Source organism: Gouania willdenowi, chromosome 4 (genome assembly GCF_900634775.1).
Source record: "Gouania willdenowi chromosome 4, fGouWil2.1, whole genome shotgun sequence".
Lineage (NCBI taxonomy): Eukaryota > Metazoa > Chordata > Actinopteri > Blenniiformes > Gobiesocidae > Gouania > Gouania willdenowi.
In genome coordinates this window covers 37511406-37538669 of record NC_041047.1, presented here as the reverse complement: position 1 = coordinate 37538669, position 27264 = coordinate 37511406, and the positions used below count along the sequence as shown (strand labels likewise).

General features: G+C 40.1%; 3 protein-coding genes across 3 annotated transcripts in view; all 3 read right to left on the bottom strand.

The window, feature by feature from the left end:
• The window catches only part of crocc2 (ciliary rootlet coiled-coil, rootletin family member 2), a 90982-nt gene extending 89833 nt beyond the window's left edge, over window positions 1-1149 (bottom strand). The window contains exons 1-2 of the mRNA XM_028444750.1: window positions 1060-1149; window positions 859-946 (exon numbers count right to left, since the gene is read on the bottom strand). Coding sequence (XP_028300551.1) covers window positions 859-915 — 57 coding nt within the window. The 5' untranslated portion in view covers window positions 916-946; window positions 1060-1149. The remainder of the gene's footprint in view (window positions 1-858; window positions 947-1059) is intronic.
• Window positions 1150-6819: 5670 nt separating this feature from the next.
• On the bottom strand, window positions 6820-21614 carry klhl30 (kelch-like family member 30). Its single transcript, XM_028444776.1, has 8 exons — window positions 21425-21614; window positions 18089-18918; window positions 17818-18019; window positions 13228-13314; window positions 12965-13120; window positions 11457-11645; window positions 9218-9363; window positions 6820-7422 (listed from the first exon to the last, which is right to left on the bottom strand). Exons 2-8 carry the CDS (start codon window positions 18860-18862, stop codon window positions 7174-7176), a joined length of 1803 nt encoding a protein of 600 aa, XP_028300577.1. The 5' UTR covers window positions 18863-18918; window positions 21425-21614; the 3' UTR covers window positions 6820-7173.
• A 1143-nt stretch (window positions 21615-22757) lies between these two features.
• LOC114462220 (espin-like protein) overlaps window positions 22758-27264 on the bottom strand; it is a 60397-nt gene continuing 55890 nt past the window's right edge. Inside the window, 1 exon segment of the mRNA XM_074783800.1 lies at window positions 22758-23682. Within this exon segment, the coding sequence (XP_074639901.1) occupies window positions 23151-23682 (532 nt within the window). The 3' untranslated portion in view covers window positions 22758-23150.

Here is a 27264-nt window from a genome sequence, read left to right as displayed (position 1 = left end):
GCAGGGGTTCTCAACTGGTCTCACCCTGGGACCCACATTTTGCCACGGTCATTAAATCTCGGCCCTTTTTTCTAAATCAACCAAACAAATTTAGTATTTCAAAAATAGCTGTTGAAAACACACGTTATATTTTTTAAAACATAAATCTATATATTTTCCTGAGCAAGATGCATTTCACAGCATGTCTGTCAAAAGAAATAATTTCTTTCAAAATAAAAGACAATTTCAACATGACCAGCTGTCCGTGACCTACCCTGTGCAAGTCTGCGACCCACCAGTTGAGAATCACTGCTTTAGAGCATCAAATTTGGTCCCCTCGTAAGTAAAAAAAAAAAAAAATGATAGAAAAAAACATGAAACATTTTGTAACTATCAAACTAATTCAGTTGTAGATACCTCAGCCCCTCCAAATACACAAATTCAATTAAAATCCACAGTATTTGCAGAGCTCAGTTTAACAGCAGATGCTTTTATTCTCTAAATTGTTGAAAGAACTGTAAATTTTTCCTAAATCTGGCAATTTTTTTCCTGAAATTATACCAAGAAATTCACAAAATCAGAGAAATTTAAGTGAAAACCCTGCAGGGACTGATATACTCTCATACTTTATTGTTTTTAAATAATTTATACATCATTTTTAGAAGAAGTGCAATTTTAATTTGCTTCTTTTCTTAGCTTATATCTGTGGCTAACTGAAGCTAATCTTGGCCCACATTTGGCCCCTGACCTAAGATGAGTGTGACACCCCTGCAGTAGATGATACACATTTAATATTGAATTATTGGAGAAACATAACGTTTCCTTTCATTGATAAACACGTGTAACATTTAAACATTTAAACATGGCAGCAGCACCGACCTGAATCACAGCCTCCAGTCCGGGTGAGGGTGCTCCGTCTTCGGCTTGGTGACTCATCGTTAACCGGAGCAGCTCCGTCTGAAATGTACTATTTACTATGTAAAGTTAGCTTAAAGTTAGCTAGTCAGGCTGTAGCTACATCACAACGACATTAAATACAAACATGTTGAGCAGCTTTTTTTCTCACTTTTTTTTTTTTACCTTTAAATCAGCAATAAAACAGTGAAAGTGAGAACTTTTAAATCTCAGAACTTGAACACCGACTGCAGCTATTTAACGCTGATGAAATCCTTGGTGATGTTGCTATGGCGACCACACACTTCCGGTCCATTGTCGTGCCGGTACAACGTGGGCTTGGGCGTTTCCATGGCAACGCATACGCCTCGGCTTTAGATACAACATTCCAACAGGTTAATGATCATCGTAGGTCATCATAGGGTTAGTGCAGGAGCCACATATGGACCAGAGAACACATTATATACACAAAAACACACACAATGAGAGAAAAATTACTACACAATAACAGAAAAATATACAAGACAAACTAATTAATGAAAACACACAATTAGCAAAAAAAACCAAAAAAAAAAACCAACAACTACTAAATGATAACATAAACATGCAAACAACAAAACAACTGCAAAATGAGACACATTTTACAAAATGACACCAAACACAAACAATCAGACAAGAAAAAACACTCTAAATGATAGACAAATTTACTAGTTGATACCAAAAATACTCAAATTAAAATTAAAAAACAGAAGACAAGAGAAACACATTAACTGAGTGAAAACATTTACAAAATGATATGAAAAACAGACAAACTTACAAGAAAAAACAAACTGAATGATAGAAAAATGTACTAATTAATACCAAGAATACATGAACAACAAAAATACACAAAATGACAAAAACAAAAAAAAACAAACGCACACTTTAATTCTCACAATGTAGCCCATTTTCATATTTTTGTGGCCCTGCCCATCTGTACCACAGACATCATCTCAAATGGGCCAGAAAAGAAAAATCATGTAATTTCTTTAAGGGTAAAAAATTATTCCAAGTTTAAACTTTTTCACATGTAAAAATTTCAGCAAACAGACCACGTTCTCAAGAATTCAGTCAAGTGACTCGGGTCTCCGAGAGGCTCTTGACAACCGTTCATGAAATATCCATGTCAAATTACAGCTCAATTCAATAAGCATTAACGGAGGAGTAGTTATTTTAAAAATGGTGCCCAGGTGGCACATACGGAGTAATGGGCCCCATTCATATATTGGTATGTGCCAATGATTCGGTACCACCAACTGTTGCAATATTTGACTCGCACATAAATGAGGAAAGACTTTAATGGAAATTGCCATAAAAAAGGGGATGGTGACCCCTAATCGAATTGTGCAAGGCATAATCGTAATCTACGTTGAATTACCTTTGAAACAATATATCACATGACTATGTTCCCATAAATTTGGAAATTACCGGAAATGGGGCGTGGGCCCCCGGGCCCCATTTCCAAAAACGGGCTCAAACTGTCTCATCATATTTATTCATAGAGTGTTCATACTAAACTGCATTCTGATCTAACAAGAACTAACAGAGGAGTAGTGATTTTAAAAATGGGCCCCCCACACCCCCATGACACATACGGGGTAATGGGCCCCTTTTATATATTGATATATGCCAATGATTTGGTACCACCAACTGTTGTTATATTTGACTCGTAAATAAATGAGAAATCGACTTTTGTTTTTTTTTTTTCTTTTGGGGCCTCTTGGCATAGCTCTGGGCCCCAAATCAAAAATCGCGCTCCGAGCGTCGATGCGTACACATCCATAGATTATAGCTACCAAATTTCAGCCCGATCCGTTCACGAATAACAGAGGAGTAGTCATTTTAACTAGTGTACACAACAAGAAGAAAAACAAAGTGAGGGCGTCGTGGTAGCCCGCCCTAATAAACAAGAAAATTAACCTTATCAGGGTGTGGTGCTTAGTCATTAATGACTAGTGATTCATTTTCTTATCTTTCTCTTTATTACAACTTTCAGAAACATACAAATACAAATGAATATACAATATTTTGACATCTTACATGACCAGGACGTTATGATGCGGGGGGTGGGGAAGAAAAACATGGAAATATACATAATAGTAATGAAATCTACCTCAATGCAAAAGAAGACACATCAATAAAAGAACAAAAACTATAATAAAGTTTAGAGTGCTACATAAATAATATTTCTTACAATGCTATTTTTTCTTTAGTGGTTATTTTTTTTTATAAACGTAGTCTATAAAGGTTTGTTTGTTTATCTCACTGTAGATGTTTCATCACTTCCTTCATTAAGGTCAGGTGGACCAGTTACCAAGGTTTAATCTTTGTGCTAGTACTCATTTAGGCTAACAGATCATTTCATATTATGTGGATTATTAGAAAGTTCATCTGAGGCACGTTTTAACCCAAACACTATTTGGCTCCAGTTTCCAACAAAGTAAAGACAACTGTAAATATAGTTAACACTAGCATGACCAGAGTGGTGTCATTTGACACCTATACCTTTAATGTCCAAGCTGGTGTCAGATGGCGGGTGTGAACAACTCAGCTTGTGACCATTGTTATGTTACTGAGGCCACTACTCCCCCCTCAGCTAGGGTGGGGGGGTGGCTAGGTAGGTTCCAGGACACAAAGACCTTTTGTATTCTCCTTTGTGTTTACCATACAGCAGCTACATAGAGGTTGCAACTTATATTTCAACTTTTGCAACAGAAAATAGTAAGTAGTAATAGTGAGACGTCAACACAGTTTGTTTGCATTCTTGGTGAAATTTATTTAATAGAGATTTTGTGAACAATTCTGGCACTGCCACACCTCCTTTATGCATTTGCCACATGCAAACTTGTCACAATACATACAACGCTTGGTGGCACGGTTTTTCCTGCAGCAACACTTCACCTGGCACAATGCCCTTTTCCCCACATCAGGTGTGGGTGGTTATTGCTGAAGGTTTTGCTCATTCACCTCCTTGGCTGCTATATGAGACTGGGCAAGCTCATTTGCAAGCTCCAGCAAGAAGTCCACCCTCCTCTCCTTGACCCCAGTGCATGCCTGATAAAGCACATGTGCGTTCAGCGCTGCAATGTCAATCATGTTGTAAAACACAGCGACTGGCCAACGCCGTGTTCCTGAACGCACGGTGTACTTTCGAACCATCTGGTCCATGACGTCCACACCGCATTTCATGCTGTTGTAGTCGGTGACTGTGTTCGGCTTTTTTTTCCGAGTAGCCTCAGTCTCCACCACGCTGTGCACGCTACTGAGGAGGCAGACAGTCTTCTTTCGTTTGGGCACATAAACAGTCAGTGTGGCACCAGAGGTTGAAAACACTTGTGTGCTGAATTCCTCACGGGCCAAATTCTTTTTAGCTGAATCTGGAAGCTCCAGGCGAATCTTATTGACTGTGCCAAGGAGGGTGGTCTTCCGGCTGTGCAGTCGACGTGCTAGTGACAATGAAGTGAAAAAATTGTCGATTGTAACAATTCTTCCTTTGTCCATAAACGGTTCCATAAGCTTCATCACCACATTTTCAGACAATCTCTCCCCAGGTGGACGACTGGGGTCTTTGCCAAGATATGGGATGATTTTGCACACATACTTGGATTTAAGGTCACATGCCACACAGAACTTGATACCAAACTTGTCCGGCTTCGTTGCAATGTATTGCAAGAAACAGCAGCGAGTCTTAGTTGGAAAAAGTTGCTCATCTATGGTGATGTGCCTGCCTGGGTTGTACGAAGTGATGCGGTTGGCAACAAAAGACCCCCAAACGTCAGAGATTGCAGCAAACCGGTCAGTCGCAACTCGTTCACCACGTGTGTCCTTGTCGTCGAAGCGTAGATGCTGAATGATGTCCTTGAAACGGTTTCGAGCCATAATCCTGTTGATCAGGGGCGGTCCCAGTTTTGCTGACCATGCGTCATGCAGCGATGGAAGGCGGACAATCCCCCACAGAAGCAGGATGGCAATGAAGGCCATTAGTTCAGGTATGGCCATGAACCAGTTCTCATGTTGTGTCTGGAGTGCATGCTGGACAGTCCACTCCTGAATGGTCCGAAGCATTTCCAGAGTTATGAAGCAGAAGAAACTCTGTAAGCGACTCGTCACCTTTCTTCTGGCCAAAGCAGTTGGCTCTCCATCTGTGACGTGACCTTCAATTGGGCTGTGATGGAGAGGCCTTCCGACCTGTTCTTCACGCCACACTGTGCCGTCTTTTGCCGTCTCTGTCAGCCGCTCGTGTGTCTCCAGGAGACCTCTCTTTTCTGAAGGTGGCGAATCCTCCTCATGTATAGGGTGATCATATTTTTGAGATGTGATTAATGAAACATTAAAAACACAACTGCCATAATCAGCAAACAAAAAAAAGGATGTTTAGAAAATCTTACCGGAAGAAATTTCAGAGTCAGAACTCAGCTGAAGGGATATTTCTTCTCCATCGGAGTCACAGGAGTTGGCGTCATTTAGGATCATCTCCAAAGCCTGCTGAGAGCTGTAAACTTTTGACATCCTTGCTTCTCAGTCGCCAGAGTCAGTGAAATATCTGCCCTGAGTTGGCTATTTTTTCACCTTGAGGTGATAAGCCTTTTCAAACTTTCACTATGGTTCAGTACTTCCGCATTGGGTCAAAGGTCAAGAGGGATAATGTCAGCATAACTGATGGTGTAAACAGAGATTGAGATTGTTTTTCCCTGTTGAAGCATTGATTCTTTGTGCATCTTGTGCACTTTCTTCAAATTTGTAAAATAATAGCTTAATAAAATAATTCATGGACCTGGTTAGTGAATGGTGGACCTCGTGAATTTACCTTTTTAAAGTGAGAACTCAAACAGTCCTTTTCACACTCGGAAATCTTTCTTTACCATAAATAGCAACAATACATTTGATTTATAAGCACAAAAACAATAAAGGTAAATAGTGAAAATACAGGAGTAGGAAACAGGAGCTTGGTTGCTTTATTACTGTTTTTATTTTTCTAATTTTATTTATTGTGGTTTATTAATTGATCACAACACACATGGCTCATATTAATTTGGCCATTCTTATCCAATAATTCCATATAATGTTATTTGGATTAACAAACATCTACCTGGGAGAAACTGGTTTCTCAACACTGGCCATCATTTACACCAACCCCCAAAGTTTGTCACTGCCCAGCTGCACATTCCGATCGAATGGCTGCATTTACATAAGAGAGGTGGCCCACTGAGTTGCAAATGAGTGTCATTTGGCGGCCTCTGGGCAGGGCAACAGGAGTAAGAAAACCTTGGGCATGCTAGTGTTAATGTTGAGGTTTAATGTACTGTAGCTGAAGTGGATAAATCAAGCAAAAAAGCTGCCTTTACACCATAATATTGATCACACAGTATACTAGACCAGGGGTTCTCAACCTTGGGGTCACGAGACACTGGGAGGGGGATTGCCAGATGCCTTCAAAAAACAAAGAACATTTTCTGAACAATTTCAGCCCATTTTTGCTTATTTTTACTCTTTTTCTGCAACTACATCAACGTTGCCAGATTTTAACCTATTTTCATCACTTTTTCTTGCTTTTTAATGCTTTTTTGCAACATTACTCTCATTTCTGCCACTTCTCTATCAAATGTCAACGCCTTTTCTGCACATTTTTTCCACTTTCAAGACTTTTTCCGCACTTATAAACCCTTTCCACCACTTTTCCACCTAATGTTGCACATGTTGACCCATTATTGTCACTTTGAACCTCTTTTCACCCCATTTATTTTTGCAAATTTAACTACATTCACAATTTGTCATGCCCAATATTAGCCGGTTTAAACTAATTGTTTAAAGTAATTGTTATACCAGTTGATCTGTCTGTTTTTAGTCACTCTTATTTGCAACTTTGAGCCAATTTACGTGTTTTTTAAAATCCAATTTCACACCTTTTTGGACCCCAAAAATCTCTCCCCTTTATTCCCCCTTATATAGATGGCCCTGTCTCCACATGACTGTTCTTCAATGTTGAGAACTACTGTACTAGACTCTAACAGAATTAAAACTAGCTGTACCAAGAATAAAATCACATTCATTTAATAAATGCACTAATATACAAGCGAGGAGTCTGCATTTATAACACGCAGAAATGCCAAAGTCTAAATAAGGGCGTGGCTAGCTGCTATAAGCACATCATCCAAAAATATCTGAGGATCACGTAACACATTCTATTCTGGATCAAACCACATCCTGGGATCAACCTCCAGTCTTACTGTAATAATGCAGAAGATTATATATTATACGGTACTACTCCGACTCCAATGGGAAGACGTTGGGCCACTGGGACGGATCCAGGAAGACGGTGCAGACCCCGCTGTAGAACCACAGCCTGGGCAGGAAGCACTCCACCTCCCAGCTGTTGGAGGCTCGATTAAAAACCTCCACTTCCACTCCATAGTCCCCTTCCATACCCTTCCAGTGACCCCCAGTAATAAAAAGTCTTCCATTCAGAGTGACCAGGCTGCCATTCTCATGGAGGACTTGGAGGAGCTGCACCTGAACACACACGCACGCATGCACGCACGCACGCACGCACACACGCACACACACACACACACACACACACACACACACACACACACACACACACACACACACACACACACACACACACACACACACACACACACACACACACAGTTACATTATCCTTGTCCAGACCAGCCCACTAGATTATCAGAGGACACCATGTAGATGCTCTTTGTCTTCATTTTAATTATCATTACTTTTTTTTTACTTGTCTGCACATGCTGTCAAAGGTCAACACTACAAGAAGTGCAATGCATGTTTTGTTATTGCGACTAAATAAATGATTTTATTTTATTGCATAATTTTGAGGAAATCGTAAGAATAACTTTATTAAAGGGAAGATGTAAAAAGAGAGGGCAGTGTTGCACCTCGGTGAGGGGGTGAGGGGGAGGGGGAAGGGAACAGGGAGGAGAAAATCGAGGTGGTAAATGGAAAGGGTGGGGAAGAGTTGATTATTTTAAAGTGAGAGTGAGATGTGAAGTTGTAGTTGTAGTTGTGTATATTGTGCTTATTGTGTACTCAAGCAAAGTGTGAAGCTTAGGTATAATGGTGGTGGCTGTGAACAGAGGGAAAGAGTGAGTGGTAATACCTAAAACAGGTATTTGGGATCAATGTGTATAAGATTAAGCCCAGTACGAGTTTTATCCCACAGCCCAAGACATGCCAGTGCATTGTAGACCAATGTATGTACAAGAACCACTACTGCAAACCAAAGCACTGCCCCGGAACCGAAGATGCAGCCAGGCCAGCAGAAAAAGCCAATGGCCGAGCAACTCCCCAGATGCCCCAAGATCCCAAGCCGAGAGGCAGCCACCGCCCCCCATATACACATCCAAGAAAGCGATGAGCCTTGGTTGTTGCTAAAGTCAGCCTTCCCCCAAGGGCCCAGCCAGACTACAACACCAGCATGCGGCGTGGTACCACACCAGCCCCCAGGCGAAGGTCCCCGGGGGCGCTCCCGCACCCCGGCTCACGAACCGGCCACAGTCCGGCAGGACCGCACAGCCCCAGACGGTGCAAGGATAGCAGCCCAGGCCCCGCCACCCATCAGCGCAAGCCACGGGTCAATGCCCCCCACCGTCGGGCGAACGACCGGCGGCCACTTAAGGTGGGAGTGCCGCCTCCGTGCCACTACTTAGTAGCACAGGTGGCGGCCCACTCCACCCCCAGCCCCACCATCCAGCCCCCCAAGGGTTGGGTATGGGTGAGTGGTACACCAAGTGAGTGGGCCAGACCAGCTGGGAGTGAAATTAAGTGTCCATGTAGGGGGCCTGTCTGGTGTGAGCCCGGCCCGTCCGCTTGGCATGCCACCGGAGAGGGTAGATGGTGCAGACGGGCACACGGCACTGCGGGTCCCAGGGACATGCCGAGCAGCACAGCCAGAGACCCACCTCATGGCACCCCCCAAATCATGCCGGCCCCACAGAGCACGGCGGCACCCCCCAACCCCCAGGCACAGCCGGGCACCAGCCACATCCCCCAGCAGTCCAGGGTGCGACCCCCGCCCCACGCCGGCCTAGAGCTTATTCACTATTGTTTGCCACATTTTGCCCATTAAAGCTGCCCTTTGCCATTACATACTACCTGGTTCCTCTTTATTTGCCCATTTTTTGGCCACTCTTGACTGCTTTTTGGCCCATTTTAGTCACTTTACACTCTTTTCTTGCCACGTTTTTGCCACTTGTGAAACATTTTTGGCCACCTGTTACCATGTCTGCCCACCGATGGCCAGTCCACCCCCGTCTGTAACTGTGACACTGACCTTCTGCCAGATATTCTCATCGGGGTCGTAGGAGTAGACCTTCTTTGTGTTGTCAGCCACCAGGTAAATGGTTCCATCCATACACACAGAACGAGGAGAGGACAGATATTTCGGGATGAATGGTGAACATATGTTGATCCAGTTATCTACACACAACAATAGCACAAGTAGTCAATCAACAGTTTAGAGAAAAACCTCTTGAAAAAAAAAAAAATATATATATATATATACATCGCTTAGAAAATGTGAGGACGTTATTCACGTCAATCACTTAAATACATTAAGACTAATACAGTGTTTGTGTGACAGGCTGTCATTGCCCGATCCCATTAGATCTTGGAAGCTAAGCAGGCCTGGGCCTGGTTAGTAGTTGGATGGAAGACCACTGAGGATTCCAGGTGCCACAGTGGGGTGGCAGTCGCTGCAGTGGTATCTGTCATTGTCTTCTTGGGCAAGGCACTTCACCTACATTGCCTAGTATGAACGTGGTGTGTGAGTGAGTGTTGGTGGTGGTCGGAGGGTCCGATGGCACACTATGGCAGCCTCGCTTCCGTCAGTCTGCCCCAGGGCAGCTGTGGCTACAACAGTAGTTTGCCACCACTAAGTGTGGAGTGAAAGAATAATGCCTTAATTCTGTAAAGTGTCTTTGAGTGTCTATGATAAAGTGCTATATAAAATTGATGCATTATTATATTTATTCATTATGAAAGTGGATTAGGGCCAATTTTGATTCAGAAAATAATTTTGGGAAAATCGAAAATAAAGTTGAAATGTCGATAATAAAGTTGAAATATAAAATTGTGATAAAAGTCGAAAAGATGAGATTAAAGTCGAAATTAAAAAAAACAACAACCTCAAAATACAATATGGTGATAAAAGTCGAAGGTTTGCTCATAAAGTCAGATGCAGACTTCAATCTCAAAATTTCAACTTTATTCTTGATTTGTCCAAATTTATTTTATCCATCAAAATTGGCCCTAATCCACTTCTGTAATTTAAAGCATAGAGTTGTTGGTTTTTTTTGTTTTGTTTTTTAAATTGCAGCTTTCAAATAAGGATCTCTAGCTTAGTTACAGTCATGTTCAGTTTTTTTTAATTATTGTTGTTAATATCATTCTTTATCATTATTGGTACTGGTATTTAATGAAGTAAACTGGTTGAGCTTTCCCTATAGGTGTCTTTTTTTCTTATTGGTCATTTTTAAAGATATTTGTTTTCTCAACGAGTTTTAAGTCATTTTGAAGCTTCTGGAGACTAAATATTTTATAAAAAATCCAAGATCATTTGCATGAAAAAAAAAAATGTGAATGGTTGAAATTTCCATTCAAAAGTCTGTTTTGATCTCCACTGTAAATACTCTCTCATTGACGATTTTGGAAATGTTTCACACATTGCATTGTGGGATGTGGAGTCCCGTAGGCAGATGGATAGAAGTGTTTTTACTTCATTCTCACTTGAGTTTGCTCTTCAGACAATGAGGACAGTGATTGTCTTTTTGTTTTAGTTTGTTCCCAGTATTCCCAGTTATATAATCTCATTCATTTAACTAGACGCTTCATTCCAGGCGGATTTGGATCTTTCCATGTAAACCCCAAAATAAACATCTGCCATTATTTTGTGAAAACTTTCAATGAAAACACCACAAATGTGTTGGTAAGTCACTTTGGCAGCGTTTTTAGGGAGAAACACAGCAAATCAGAGTAAGAATGACGTAAAAACACTTCAATACATCCGTCTACAGCACGTTTCAAACTCACGGCCCGGGGGCCAAATCTGGCCCTTTAGACCATCCAATTTGGCCCAAGGGAGAAAGTAAAAAAAAAAAAAAACACAAATAAACAATATTTTCCAGGCTCACAGTTTTCCCTTTGCGTAAATCTCATGATTGCAGTAATTTTTAATGTTAAATAGTTGAATAAACTCAAAATTCTCACAAAATCCTTCAATTTTCCTCAAATTATGGCATAATATTTCCCTTAATTAAAGAGAAATTTGTCACAAAATCTAGGAAATTTAAAGATGTCCCTGTTGGAACTGATATGACACAATGTTTGGATGTTGTCAATTTCTTACATATTTTGTATCTTATGTATATGTAGAAATGCAAACTCAATAATTACTTGTTTTCCCGCAAAAAATTTGTGGCCCACTTAAGACTAAAGTGCTCTGTATTTGGTCCTTGAACTACAATGAGTTTGACAGCCCTGGTTAGAGTGTAACGCAGTATGCAGGTGCTCACCTGTCACTGGGTTGTAGCACTGCATGGTCAGTGCGTTGTATTTAACGGCACATGATCCGATCACATAGAGCTTTCCATGACAAGCAGTCGCAGTGAAGTTTGTCACATATTTTAATGCGGGGCACGTCAGGGCCCAGGAGTCAGTGTACGGGTCATAATGTTCTACCTCCACTCGGTTCAACGTCGTGCCTAAAGCAGAGATCAAAAAGCAGCTGGAAAAACATCTGGACCAACATCTTCTCTAGGTTTATCAGACGTTCCAGAGGGGTATTTCAGAAAGCAGGTTATTTTCAAACTCTGAGTATGTTACTGTAACATTCTTCATGAACTGAGCCTGGCAGGTTTTGTATAAGAAACCCTGGGTTTCTATCTGGCTCCGCCCACTTGAACACCAGTCAGTCATTGGTTGTTCGTTCATCCCAAATAAATAGTGATGTCGCACGCCACGAGAGCTGTTCCCGTCAACGACTGGATATTTTTTTCTTTTTCTAAGGTATATCTTTGGGAACGCTACTGCTTTAATACTTTACCTTAACACTCTTCTCTGACCACATGTGTAACATCACACACTGCGGATGTGTGCTCACATCTTTACAAATGTTGTGCTGCTTTATGTTTTAATTGCAAATGGTAGTTTTCTTTACAACATTGGTAATGCAGTGCATTTAGATAAAGGCTCTGTATGCAGAGCAATCAGAAAGGTTGATCTGCATTAAAACGCCTACTGACGCCTGTCATCAGTGAGTATTTATACCCTTCAATATGATACGACATTTAAAAAGTCAAATTAAAATCTAAATGTGGTGAGATGATGACCTAAATATGCATTACTGTTCTAAATTATGTTGTTATTATTCATTTTTAGCTGCTGCCGAGAGCGCTTTCCTCCTGTTGGATTGACCCAAAGTGAACATATCATATTGAACCAATTATTTATTCATGTTTGATATAATCTTAAATATAGTTACTGGTAACTGTTGAGTGTCTGAGCTACTGCATTCCAAATTAAAAATTCACTCAAGCACTCTGTGAAAACTGAACATTCTGACGAGGGAAAAACAGCCCTGTATGATATTAATGTACACTGTCCCTGTTAAATAAACTAATAAATAAAAATAAAATCTCTTCCCAAGCCCATATTTTCTCCATTAGGCTGTGAAGGTGTTACCTTTTCCTTGAGAACAGGCTCATATTACTCCATAAACACCTGAAGGAGAACTTCTAGCTGTATCGGGGTGAAATAAATCGCTCTCTTCTGGCTCTTTGCCATGATAGCTCGTGGTATCTTTGCTCCATTGATGTGAGCGAGTAACTCAAGGTTAACATACTCAGAGTTGATTGACCCACTTCATACCAGTTGTAATAGAACTGGATACTCAGCGTTTCCCATTGCAGAGTATGTAAACTCAGAGTTAATGGATAAACAAAGAGTTTGTTGAACCTCCTTTCTGGAATACCCAAAGGTACTTCAGCTCTAGGAAACCATATAATCTGATTACTCGTCTCACCTCCTATTACAAATATCTCTCCATTGAGCGTTGCTGAAGTGTGGTTAGTCCGAGGTCGAAGCATCGGTGCTATAGTGACCCACCTTCCCTCTCTTGTGATGTACTTCCAGGTCTCCGTGGTGGACCAGGTGTTGGTGTTTGCACCCCGAGAGCCACCTGTCAGACAGACAGCTGGCATTATTAACAAGAAAAACCAAAAAAGCACATTTCAGATAAATTGCCTTTAACATTTAGGGATTTTCTGCATCTAACAATGAACTCACCTGTGACATAGACATCATTGTTCAGGGAAACCATTGAGTAACCCCACTTGTTAGGATTGGGAAAATCAGGAAGCATATGCCACTGTTCTGCAGAAGTAAAACAAAATAAATAAAAAATCTGTAGGGATCAGTTTGAAATACCACATACAGCCCTCGGTCCACAATTGTGTGGCCCCTTACAGTAAGTGCATAAAATGAGTGCAAAAACACAAAAAAGACAAAAAGAAAATGAGATGACCATAAAATACACAAAGATAACAAATGTACAAAAGAACAACAAAGACAAATGACATGACAAACAGACAAATGACAGAAAGAAAAAAATACACAAAGATTACAGAGAAATGTATATAACAAAAACAAATGATACCAGAAACACACAAAATGACTTCAAAAACACACAAACGACAGGTAGAAAAAATACACAAAAACAACAGAAAAATGTACAAAACACCAACAAATGACACTAAATACACACAAAAAAGAGACAACTTAGCAAGACCTGCATTTGCAATGTGAATATGTATTTGACAATTGAAAATTGGCAAATCGAACTGATCGTGTGAAAGACATCTTATTGTGTGTATTTTGTTGTTGAGTAATGTCCCTTTATATTGTTCTTTTTACTAATTGAATTGAAAGTAATAATGCAGGGACTGAAGACTGACCTTGACCTTAAATATGACCTTGAGTGAAAGTCAAGGTCACACATTGAAAGGAAATATTGTCCGATGGTACCAGTCTGAGCACTGCATCTCAACTTTGACCCCTACTAATCTTTTTACTGGTAGGTCGTACAGCTTCGGTCCAATTAAATAAAACACTCCACTTGAGATGGGCTTTTCAGAAATGTACAGTACATATCTGTAGAGATATGGGACATTTTGGTTTTTGACACTTGGCGCGACCTTGACCTTGACATTCTGGAGCCAAAAAAAGGTCGACTGCACATCCTTGACATTGTCCCTATGAGATGACATACATGTCATTAGTGCTGCATTAATAATCTAGGAGGAGTTCCACAACAAAGGAGTTGTTTCTTACCTAATGTCGCATATGTTCACCCATTATTGTCACTTTTAACCTCTTTTCACCATAATTCATGCTTATTTTTTGGTAATTTAAAACAGAACTAAGCAGTGGGGTGCACAGGTAGACACTAAGTGGTGCTAAAGCACCTGCCCTTTGTCGTCTGGACCAAGCAAGTGCCCTTTTGAAAGTTTTTTTTTTTTTTTTGTGGACCATGCTGACATGGTCAACTGTAAGTGCTCATCAATTAAAAGAGTGTGAACATAATGCCCCAATTAATATTCCCTCCACCCCCACCGCACCCGCACACACCTCTGCCATTGTGAACGAGCAGAGCGGACACAAACGGAGGCGCGTTGTAGCAGCAGACAGTGCACAACTGCAGCCCGAAACACACCTCCTCCCCTGCCCACCAGCCAGGTTTTCCCCCTAAGGCTCAGTTGCCAATACGCTATGACTTGCATTTATTTGTCTCTGTTGTGAAGTAACCTGTCTCAACGTCACACAGCTGGGCATAAATTAGCCGACTGCTCACCTGCTTAACAAGCTAGACGCTACCCATAATCAATAATAGATATGACGTGATGATGACCACTGGTAGATTTTGTCATTGGTGTCCTACAGCATGTGAATCTATCAGTATACTCATTTAAGATGAATATTTAGTTGGCTGTTGTATAGGTTTACATAAGGCTACATAATTAACACTTGCAGTAATTTATTTGGTAAATGACACACAGGCAATTCCCTATTGCCTGCAGAAAAAGTAGCCCTGTGCCTTGTTGAAATATAGCCAAACAGTCTTATTCATATTGTTGGTCTCTTTTTATTTACCAATTTGCCAAATGCAGTATACTACCTAGAAAGGAGAGGATAAGAAAGGAAAAAGAAAGGGAGCTACAGCAGGCAGTCCAGCAGCAGCAAGGAGGAAGATGAAAGGTCAGAGTCAAGAGTCATGTTCACTGTTTAGGGCATTTTAAAGCTCAGATTTTAAAGTTAAACTGTTCCTCTAATTTTACTGAAATATCTTAAAATCTGTCCACATTTTATTTTAGCTACACAAAGTGGTTTGGCTGTACTAAATAAGACATTAAGCTATTTTAGTTAATTATATTAATTTGTACCAATAATTTATTTCTATGTTACAAGACTTGCAGTAATCTTGTATTTACCTTAATAGGCTACAGTATATTCAACCTTAAAAATCGGCTATTACCAAAACTGTTATTATTCTATTCTAGGCAGCGACAGCAGGGAAGCAGTAGGCCATCTACCAGCAAAGAAGCTGAAAAGTACACTTTGTACACTTCTTTTGTTCTGACAGGGGAAAAATAGTACACTAATCCATCACTGCAGCTTGTTACTTGATTAAAACCTCTCCATGTGCGTTCATTCCAAAGAAATAAAACAATAGTGATTGACTGATCACTGCTATAGCGTGAAACTGTACCAGTTCAAAGGTCAAGTAATTTTATTAAGATATTTACATAAATAAATATGCAGTTACATTCAACATGTGCCTGTAATGTTTATTTTTTAAATCTTACACTGCTATAATAAGGCAGCCGTCACTTCTACATGCCACATAAAGTGCCCTTATTTTTCACTGACCACCTGAACCCCAAAATGTCTGTGCACGCCACTGGAACTACAGTAAGTAACTTTGTCACCTTAATAAATCCTTCTCATAGTCCCTGTGAGGGTAATAAGTGTAATAAGGTAAGTGTTTATGGGATGATTCGGACAGCACTTGCAACTTTCCTGCCTCTGACCCGATGGTAAGACGAACTGCTTTACGGCAGCACAATACAAACTAATGCTAGATTATGACTAGCCCTGTGGCTGCACACGGTTGTCTACAAATTCACTTTTCTCAAACTTATATCAGGTCGGAGCCAGAAAAAAAAAGGCAGAGAATACCTTTGTCTGAGGAACGGAGCAACTCCATGCAGTGACAGCTCAGCAGCAGCACACACAGTGCTGCGACGACAGTGTGTGTGATAGCACAACAGGTACACACACAATCGCAACCCAGCGCTACATCAGGCAGCACACACACAAATATCTATCCATCCATCTATCCATTTTCAGAGCCGCTTTGTCAGCACACACACAAACACATCACACACATTTCCACACTCCCTTCCGTATTACTCCCACATCATTCAATTATTTTACTTGTCTCTCTTCCTCATACTGTTCACATGGTCACATGGGACTATATGTGTGAAAGCACCCTTAGTGTCACTGTTGTATTGGGATTTTTCAGTGATCGGTTGCTGCCGTCTTGGGAGAGCAAAGGTGCACATGTAGCTGTGGGGTGTGGCAGGCGGCGGTGGGTGCAGTGTTTGCGACAGCGATATGACCACAAGGGACCTTTAGGGGGAGCGCTAAGCACAAGTTACTTAGTTCTGCTTTAACCACATTCACAATTTGTTATGCCCATTATTTATTTTGTTTAAACTAATTGTTCCTACTTTTTAAATGACATTACCCCAACACCCCACTTCCCATTTCTGCCAATTTTAAGGCAAAATTGACACTTTGAACCATTTTTACAATTTTTTCTTCCCCACCTTTTCCACCATATGGATGGCCCTTTATTCCTCCTTATAGATGGTCCTGTCTCCACATGACTGTTCTCCTATGTTCATGTCTGTATTCAACCACTTTCAGGCACAGTGGGGTCCCCGCTCACTGGAACCTTTATTTTGAGGGTCGCGGGCTGAAAAGTTCAAAAACCACTGATCTAACCCACACAAGTCGAGGGAGATTCTAGTTCAGTGTTCCTCACTATCATTGCTTATGGTTGTTCATTGGATATTATTAGATACCTTTGCATGAAAAGACTTATTCTAAATACTAAATGATCACTGTGTTGCATCTGGTGCTTAATAATTGAACGCATTTGTATGTGCCATCTGATGATAAATTCCATATGCTGAGTGGTGATAGTGACATGTTGTCAAGTATCAGAAGCATTTGTGTGCTGAGAAAGATGAAACATTGTTTGAACAGGAGCCTCTGTGTAAGCGTCAGCAGCTTTGGCAGAAGTTTCCACCACAATGACAAACCTCAGCTTTGACTGGAAATATCAGAACTGCTTCGTCAATGAACAGAAAGTACTGTGAACAGTTGTCCATCCCTCACTGAGTGGCAGATCATCTCAGTCCAGTAGTAGATGTTTAGCTAGTAGAAAACTCTTTTGTACGATTACATAATGTGTAAATAATATATAATTCTACCTTTTTTTGGACAACTTTTTACTTCTGGCCAAAGTTGTTGGGCTTTTTTTGAGTTTTAAATGTAAAAACCATGAAACTAAGAGCTTTTTCCAGCCTGAATAATCACTTTCTCATACAGGAAAAGGCACCTTTGAGAAGATGATCTAATTTCGTCACATCCAAGACCACATTTCTTCAAAGCTGTTTTCCTGTCAGCTCCGAGTTTAACGACTGTCAACAGCTGTTTTGAGGAATCAGAAAGACATTCCCTAATAAATTTGGAAATTAAAATGGGCTCGTGAGTTAGATTGCAAATCAACTTTTGACGGGCTCTTACTGGTCTTTGTGTTGTAAAAGCCACAGTTCTTTGGCAGATGTCTCTGCAATTCTGGGTCTCTGTCCTCATCTTCATCAGAGTCGTCTTCATCATCAGAGTCCTCTAGAGAGCGACCCCCCATCACAAAGAGCACTTCTTGCAGGTTTGGTTGTGGACTTTGAACATTAAGCCGTTCTAGATCATCCGCTGCTGAATCCAGTTTCTAGAAAAGAAAAGTAACAATAGTATTGTTGGGAAACAGAGAACGGACTGAAACTGTGAATGTACTGACCTCTCTACAGATGTTTTCCACAGCTTCCTTGCAGCTGGGAGAGTTCTGCACCAGACTGTTCTTTAATAGATTGCTGGCCAGGTATTCCAGGCTGAGTAGAGAGAGACGGGACAGGGTGAAGAGCTCCGGAAGGTGGCAGAGCCGGGAATCCTTGTGGTGCTCCACCCACTTCAGAATGGCTTCCACACGCATGCATTCGGACCTGATCTGCAGTCTTTCGTCAGACAAGCACTTAACTAGCCTGTTTCTCTCTAAAATGAGAAACTCCTCACCTTGCTGCACAGCCTCAAAGTTCTCCAGGAGGAAGGCTGAGGCTTTGGCCACCACCTCAGGGCAGCCGTGGATCTCTCCAAACTCCAGGATTCCCAGACAGTTGGTAGCATCGATCTGGTGCTGGAGGTAACGGCTGCAGACGCTGCGCACCGTCTGAAACTGGAGCTGGCTGGAGGTGCAGATCAAGCCTTCTACGTTGCTCTGATTGATGGTCAGTTTACCGGTGTACGCAAAGTCAAGCAAAAACCCAAGTATGTCCGGATCCACATTGTGAAGTTCCACACGTGCCGCGATACTTTCCAGAAAATCCCCCGAGAACATGCAGCGAAAATACGTGCTGCATAGAGCTAGCACGCTACGGTGACAGGGGAAGTCCCGCCCCCCCGCGCTCAGAGTGACATCCACAAGTTTAGGGTGCGAACGAAGGGAAGACAAGCCTTCCAGAATGTTTTGAGGGTGAGAGGACAGGCAGAAGTCCAAGTCGTCGACGTTGCGCACCATGATCGACGGAGATCAAATGTAGCTTTCAACAGGAAAAGTCAACAACGAGCTCGTACCTAAAAGAAAAGAAGGGTTAGGCTTTGTTCTCCAAACACTAAAATTGTATTCCTCTTTAAGGTTTTTAACAAATAATAATAATGTTAGTCTTTATCGACCACCACATTAAATTTGTCTGCATTTTCAATCCTTTTCCCCAATGATATGTAATTACAGAACTCTCTCCTGGTTGGTTTTGGTTAGACTGTCCTAAGCAGGCCAGATACCATCGTACACTGATCACACACACCGAGGTCTCTGCCTGAGGAGGCTCCGCTATTGTTTTGACTACCGCTATCAGCAGCATACATTACACTGAAAGCACTGAACAGCATCAGATTCACCGAGGGAGGCACACACACTGAAAACTTTACCTCCAAATCAGACTTTTCTGTTCCCCAAAACCCTTCGACAATAAACCCTGGCTGTGTTCAAAGTCGCATACTAACTTACTACTTACTAAGTTTGACGTCAAAAGTATAATCTAGTGCGTTCGCATAAGATAGTATGAAAAGATATGTGAGAAATACTAGGATATATACTATATGGGGATATTTTTAAGTATGCACAGTGGGCACTAGTCATACTGAACTACCCCATGATGCATTGCGAGCGGACATTCAGGAAAATGTAAAATGGTCCTGGGACTAGCTTCAAGTTAAAAATCAAACATATTTTCAAAACAAAGGTATCTCTTCTAGTCTCCCATCGGCTTTTGTTGAATAGGGCTCTTGTATTGAAGTTAACAGGAAGTTTAGTCAGTAGCACAACAGAGGGTCTCCGAAAATCTCTGAAATGTGTGAATGAAATGTGTCTACATGAGTTTTATGGATGAAATGAGCACATGTAGATATTCTACTTGGTCACTTTCTCACTTCAAATGTTTTCAGAACTTTCAAAGTAAAGGTGGAGAATCAACAGAGATATTTAGCCTCAGTGTGATTCAGGTTTTGACACTGTAGGTTCCAAATGCATCTTGGGAAAGTTGCAAGTATACTTCAGTGGGAACGCTCAGCATCCTAATCATACTATAGTATATACTAGACAGTATATATTCACTGAGTTTGTAGTGTCCAGCCCAGGTTCCCAAAGTGAGGTACGGGTACCACCATGGGTACACAAATGTTATATGGGGGTACATGAACACAAAAATGAAAATTGGAAAGGAGGATATAAATCAACAGTCAGGAGCCTCCAAGCATTGCCACAAATTACACATTAGCCGACCACCCATGGTTACAGATTATCATTCTTTTTTTATAATTATGATTATTATAATTGTAATAATAATTATTATTACATGTTGTTCCTCAACAGGATTGGTAAAATTCAGAGACAAATTTCACTGTAGGGCTACATTGTATGTGACATTACATCAGTGGTTCCCAACTTTTTTGGGGTGTGACGCCATTTTAATATCACATATTTTGGTGTCTGAAGAGACCTTTTTTTTTTCTTTCCAGAATTAGCTTTAGATAATGTTTGTTGTTGCCAGGATTAGTGACAAAGTCATAAGCCAGCTCAGTGATTTTTATACTGCATTTTATTCAAACAAGACTTGTATTTCAGAAAGTGAAAAAATACAGTTGTTTAAGATTGTTTTGTGTATGTGGTGTTATAATTTGAAGAAGAATAATAATTAAAACATTTTAAAAATGAATGTTTAATCTGCATTTTTTTTTTTATTGTTATAAATTAGACTTTTCAGGGGACCCCATTTGAAATCCAGGCAACCGCAGATGGTGTCACGACCCCAAGGTTTAAAAACACTATTACATTATTATGTTTTTTTAAGTGTGCAGGAGTAGGGGGTACATGTCTGAAGGGGTACGGAACTGTGGAAAGTTTGGGAACCACTGGTGTATAGTATGGAGTGGGTCATTTACAACACAGCCACTGTGTCAGCATCTGACCAGCAACCCTAAAGCTGGACTCTGTGTAGATTTCTTCTTCTTAACATTTCAGATGAAATCAGAGCCTTGCCTGTTAGATTATTTACGACACAAGCAGTGTCAAAGCAGTGAAGAGTGAGGGGTCCACATTTCTGATGTTGCTAGAACACAGTAGCCCTCACCAGGAAAATCCATCTTGCAAGCAAGGTTAGGAACATACTCTGTATTTATTGTTATTTTTTTACTATAAATCTGACGTAATTCAGGTTTTTGTATTTAAATCCACATCAAATGAGTGAGTCTGACTTTGAGCAGTGATTACAGCATATGTTGATTGTAGCAAAGGGTTAGCAGTAGGCTGCCATTTTAGAGGCACCCGGGAGGAGGTTTTGGGGTGAAGGATCTTGCTTTGGGACCTATTGTGAGGGTGGATTCTAACCCTAAACCCCCAGCCCCTCTTCTGTGTACGAAAACCTTTCTGCGGGTCTCCATTCTGTTAGCATAAAGTCATGATTAGTGTCTGTTGCATCACTGTGGGCCTGTTTTCTGTTCACCAGTATGATTCTAATAAACCCTAAAGCCAACAATAAATTACATTTCCTGTAAAATTAGGCAGAGAATTAGAAAAACTCACCACAGAATGGAAACATGGGCTCATCCTTCCAGTAAGAAACACACACACAGCCTCTCTGCAGTGGCTGTGGATCAACACGCAGTGGGCAGCATGGCGGGGGGTTTCTGCAGAGTCACTGGGTGGACGGCCTGTTGACGGCCTCACTTATTTATAGTACTGATGGGGACACTGGGATCAACTAGGATTCCCAACAACATGAACTGAAGCTGCAGCTGCTGCTACAGCCACAGATTTAGGGTTTTTTTAAAAAGCTCCCGCAGTGGGACGGTGTCACAGAGAGAGGTTAACGTTGGAACGATGAACATTACGGGTTGGTTTTTGCAGAACAAACAGGGTTAAAGAAGAAAAATACTAATGCAGTTATTGATTAGATAACTTCTATTAGTTTAGAATGAAATATGAAAAACTTGAATAAGTTAATTTGGTCTTTTTTTTAAATTATATGTTAGGGTTTCATTTATTAATAAATAACAAATGAAGCCTTAACACAGACATGAGCAATGGCGGCCCATAGGACCATATGCAGCCCCCCAAAGTAAACATACAGAATGACAGAAAAATACACAAAACAAAAGATAGAATACATTTTAAAAAATACAAAAAATTACAACATTGCAGGAAAATACAGTAAAGGATAACAAAAACACAGAAAATACTCCAAAAACACACAAATCTTTTAAATGTGAGAATAAACATATAACAAAACAGAAAAATTGTAATAAAAAAAATATACAATTGCATTGCTTTAAATAGAAACGTTTGGCTCGATACCTTAATTTTCTAAATTCAAAATGTGCATTTTGCTCTTTTTTCAGCATTCACTTATCATGTGAATACATATATATATATATATATATATATATATATATATATATATATATATATATATATAATATATGAAAATTCACAGCAAATATAAAGACTTTGATTTCACTCCAACGTCATTTGACATGAACTGTTATTTGTTACACTACAATTTAAGATTTAATGTCTGATTTGCTACATATGTAAAGTCCCCTCCCCCCACCAGTGTTCAAAAGATTTCATTACAGTTTTGCCAAATCCATTCAAAAAAATACAATTCTTAGTATAATGTACATAATATACAAATATTGTAAGTGCCATAAAACACTGTGACTGTACAAAATATATATTAATTCATTTGTAGTTATTTTTTGGTGCTCGAGTCATGTGACCATCGCCTTCCTGTCTTTAGGTTGGTTCTTCTTCTGTTGTGCAATTCTTCTTCACAATGTAAATGCTGAAGCGACACTGCACCCAGCAGTTCATGTTATGGTACTGCAGCAAAAATGAACAGAAAGCGACCACTGGCCTAATTTTATCATGAATTTACAACATTAAACGACTCAAACGTTTGTAGTCAACATTATAAATTATGTTACTAATCATTTTTGCATTATTTTACATGTTACACACATTCTGGTTGGCGTGAATCTCGAGACGGTTTATATATTGAATTCTCGTTTTTGTTTTGCCCCCCTGACAAGAATCTTAAACTACGCCTATGATTTCCAATCCAAACCTATTCTGAATTTTGTGTCTTGAAGCAGTTTTTACAAAATTTGTGGGAATCTGAAACATGTTTGATTTACAAACAGGATAAAGCTGGAATAATAATAATCCAAAGTAAATACGGTGGTAAGAATGTAGCTCAGAGCCAAAAAGTAAACAGACATGTTGACCATCCCTAAAATAACCAAAGCAACTACTCAAAATCAAAGATTTCAGCCTCCTTCTCTTTCCAAAAAGCAAAGCTGCGGTCGATGTATTTACAGATTTCGTCGTTACTGAAGCTGCTGATGTCCGTCCCATGGTGCTGCACCCCCTCATCAGGGGTCGGGGTCTGTATGATGACCTTAGGGACTTTTATGACTTCTGGGAGACTGTGTTTGACCACATCTGCGGGGCACTCTGATTGGCTCACACAGTTACCAAAGAACCTAGTTTTGATGTCTTCAAAGCCGTCCTTCCACTCGCGGTTCCCGGCCTCGATGTCCTGAATGACGGCCTTGTGAAAGTCCCTGACCAGCTCCCAGGGGAAGGTCCCCACGTGGTCAAACACCTCAAAGCACAGCAGGTGCCTCATCTTACGCTCGTCTACGGGCAGCTCCAGCTCCAGGATGTGGAAGTAACCCAGCATGAAGAGGTCCAGGGTCAGGTTGTCGTACTCCACGGGGACGCCGTCCAGACGAGGTAAGAACTGCTCAGGTGAATAAAGATCTTTCTGTCTGTGGAGCCTGTGGAGCATAAATACACAGAGGATTCCCTTTGTTAACCGACAGCTCTCCAGCAGAAACTAAACTTTAACCTTCAATTTATCTTAAAACGATTACGCCAGAATATTCAAAATATTCCAGCAAAGCACTAAAAATTAGATGTTTTCATTCCTGTTCTATAAAGTCCTACCATTTACTGAGGCTTTGGCTTTACACACACAACAATACAATTACACACACAACAACAATACAATTATACACACACAATGATACAATTATACACAACAACAACAACAATTATACACAACAACAATAATACACAACAACAATAATACACAACAACAATACAGTTACACACAAAACAACAATACAATTATACACAACAACAATACAATTATACACACACAATGATACAATTATACACAACAACAACAATTATACACAACAACAATAATACACAACAACAATAATACACAACAACAATACAGTTACACACAAAACAACAATACAATTATACACAACAACAATACAATTATACACACACAATGATACAATTATACACAACAACAACAATTATACACAACAACAATAATACACAACAACAATAATACACAACAACAATAATACACAACAACAATACAGTTACACACAAAACAACAATACAATTACACACAACAACAATACAATTATACACACACAATGATACAATTATACACACAACAACAACAACAACAACAACAACAACAACTATACACAACAACAGAGGTGTATTCCATAAAGGAGGGTTAACAAACTCTGAGTCTATCTATAAACTCTGGGTCAACAAACCCCGTGATGGGAAACTCTGGGTATCTGATTCCATTACAGCTGGTATGAAGTGGGTCAATCAACCCTGAGTATGTAAACCTTGGGTTACTTACGTGCACGCGCGCGATAAAAAGCCATCACCAATAGATCGAAGATGAGTCGAGCTACCATGGCAACCACCCGGAAAATAGTGATTTATTCACCGTAATGGGTGAAATAAGCCGTTGTTTGATGAATATGAGCCTGTTCTAAAGGTGTGCTCAGTCTTCAGTGACTATAGTGGCTTAAATCACCCATAATTAGTCACACTTTTTGGTCGCTTCATCACTTTATTACTTCAGTGACGTGACGAGCGGAGAATAATATGAATAAAAGGTGTCTGAGGAGACGTGTCAGCAGCAGAAGACGTCAACATAGGGAGCCCTCCTTGATATTGCATCATTTATATTGATTTTTAATGTAATATTGTCGCCAGAGTCATCTCAACGTCCTAAAAAATTTCATAAAAAAACACTGAAGCGGGACGCGAACCTGCAACCCACCGCTTCCACACGCAGCATCACATTAACTGTATAACAATATAAAACAACAATCGAGCCTTAAAAGGTGAGTTATTTAAATGATCATCTCCTCCTTTATATTATCCACAGGTTTGTATTCAGAGAACTTTACTACAGACGTCAGTAGATGTTTTAATGCAGATCAACCTCAACATACATCCACAATGTTATAAAGAAAACTACCGTTTGCACACAAAAAAAAAATAAATAAAAAACCTAAAGCAACACATTAGTAATGATGTGAACACGTCTGTGGTGTGTGATGTTACTAATGTGTTTCAGAGTAAAGTGTTAAGGTTCATTAAAGTGTTCAGAAACGGTGTTCAGGTGGGCGGAGCCAGGTAGAAACCCAGGGTTTCTTTGATAAAACCTGCCAGCGACCAGGTTTAGTTCACGGACAATGTTGCCATGGTAACATACTCAGAGAAGAACATACCTCGCTTTTTGGAATGAGATACTCAGAGTTTCCCTCATTTAAGCCTGAACATACTCAGAGTTTGAACATAACACGCTTTATGGAATACCCCTTAGTACAATTACACACAACAACAATTATACACAACAACAGTACAATTACACACAACAACAATATAATTAAACTCAACAACAATTATAGACAACAACAATACAATTTTACACAACAATACAATTACACACAAAACAACAATACAATTATAGACAACAACAATACAATTACACACAACAATATCAGAATCAGAATCAGAAATGTTTTTAATGGCCATGTACAGAATATGTACGGAATTTGTCTTGGTAGTTGGTGCACAAAACAAACAACAACAAAAAAAACAAAAACAAAGAACAACCCAGCAACAATAATAATAATAATGATAAATATAAAGGATGAGGGATAAATAAAGGATAGATAGAGAATATAGGTGGTGATCGGGTGGGGGTGTTCAGTGGGTGACTTGGGGTGTGTTCATGTTGATGGTGGCAGAGGGAAAGAAGCTGTTTTTGTGTCTGAAGGTTCTGGTCCTGATGGACCTAAACCTTCTTCCAGAAGGGAGAGATTGAAACAGTTTATGACCGGGGTGGGAGGGGTCGGCCAAAATCTTTCCTGCACGCCTCAAAATCCTGGAGGCGTACAGGTCCTGGAGGGAGGGCAGATTGCAGCCAATGACCTTCTATGCAGAGTGGATGATACGCCGCAGTCTGGCCTTGTCCTTGGCAGTAGCTGCAGCGTACCAGATGGTGATGGAGGAGCAGAGGATGGACTGGATGATGGCAGACTGAACTTCTTCAGCTGCCGCAGGAAGTACATCCTCTGCTGAGCTTTTTTGATAAGGGAGCTGATGTTCAGCTCCAACTTGAGGTCCTGGGTGATGAAGGTCCCCAGGAAGCAGAAGTACTCCACAGAGCTCACTGTAGAGTCTCCCAGGGTGAGGGGGGTGAGGGGGGCTGGGTTCTTCCTGAAGTCTGCTATCATCTCCACTGTCTTTAAAGCGTTGAGCTCCAGGTTGTTCTGGCTGCACCAGGACACCAGCCGGTCTGTCTCCACCTGTAGTCAGACTCGTCTCCATCAGAGATGAGACGATGATGGTCGTGTCGTCTGCAAACTTCAGGAGTTTGACCGACTGGTGAGAGGAGGTGCATAATTACAAGAGGAGGTGCATAATTACACACAAAACAACAATACAATTATACACAACATCAATATAATTACACACAAAACAACAATACAAATATACACAACAATATAATAATACTCAACAGAAATTATAGACAACAACAATACAATTATACACAACAACAATATAATTACACACAAAACAATACAATTATACACAACAATATAATTACACACAACAACAGTACAATTACACACAACAATACAATTATACACAACAACAATATTAATACACACAAAACAACAATACAATTATACACAACAATATAATTATACTCAACAGCAATTATAGACAACAACAATACAATTATACACAACAACAATATAATTACACACAAAACAACAATACAATTATAAACAACAATATAATTACACACAACAACAGTACAATGACACACAACAACAATTATACACAACAACAATACAATTACACACAAAACAACAATACAATTATACACAACAACAATATAATTATACTCAACAACAATATAATTACACACAAAACAACAATACAATTATGGACAACAACAATACAATTACACACAACAACAATATAATTACACACAAAACAACAATACAATTATAGAC

Bases quoted from the DNA above. Each gene is read 5' to 3' on its own strand.
- klhl30 (XM_028444776.1), bottom strand. From the start codon at position 18,862: ATGGTGCGCAACGTCGACGACTTGGACTTCTGCCTGTCCTCTCACCCT. The intron at 18,020-18,088 runs GTCAGTACATTC...TTTCTTTTCTAG, and splicing joins TGGAAAACATCTGTAGAGAG to AAACTGGATTCAGCAGCGGA. The intron at 11,646-12,964 runs GTGAGACGAGTA...TCTCTGCTTTAG, and splicing joins AGAGATATTTGTAATAGGAG to GCACGACGTTGAACCGAGTG.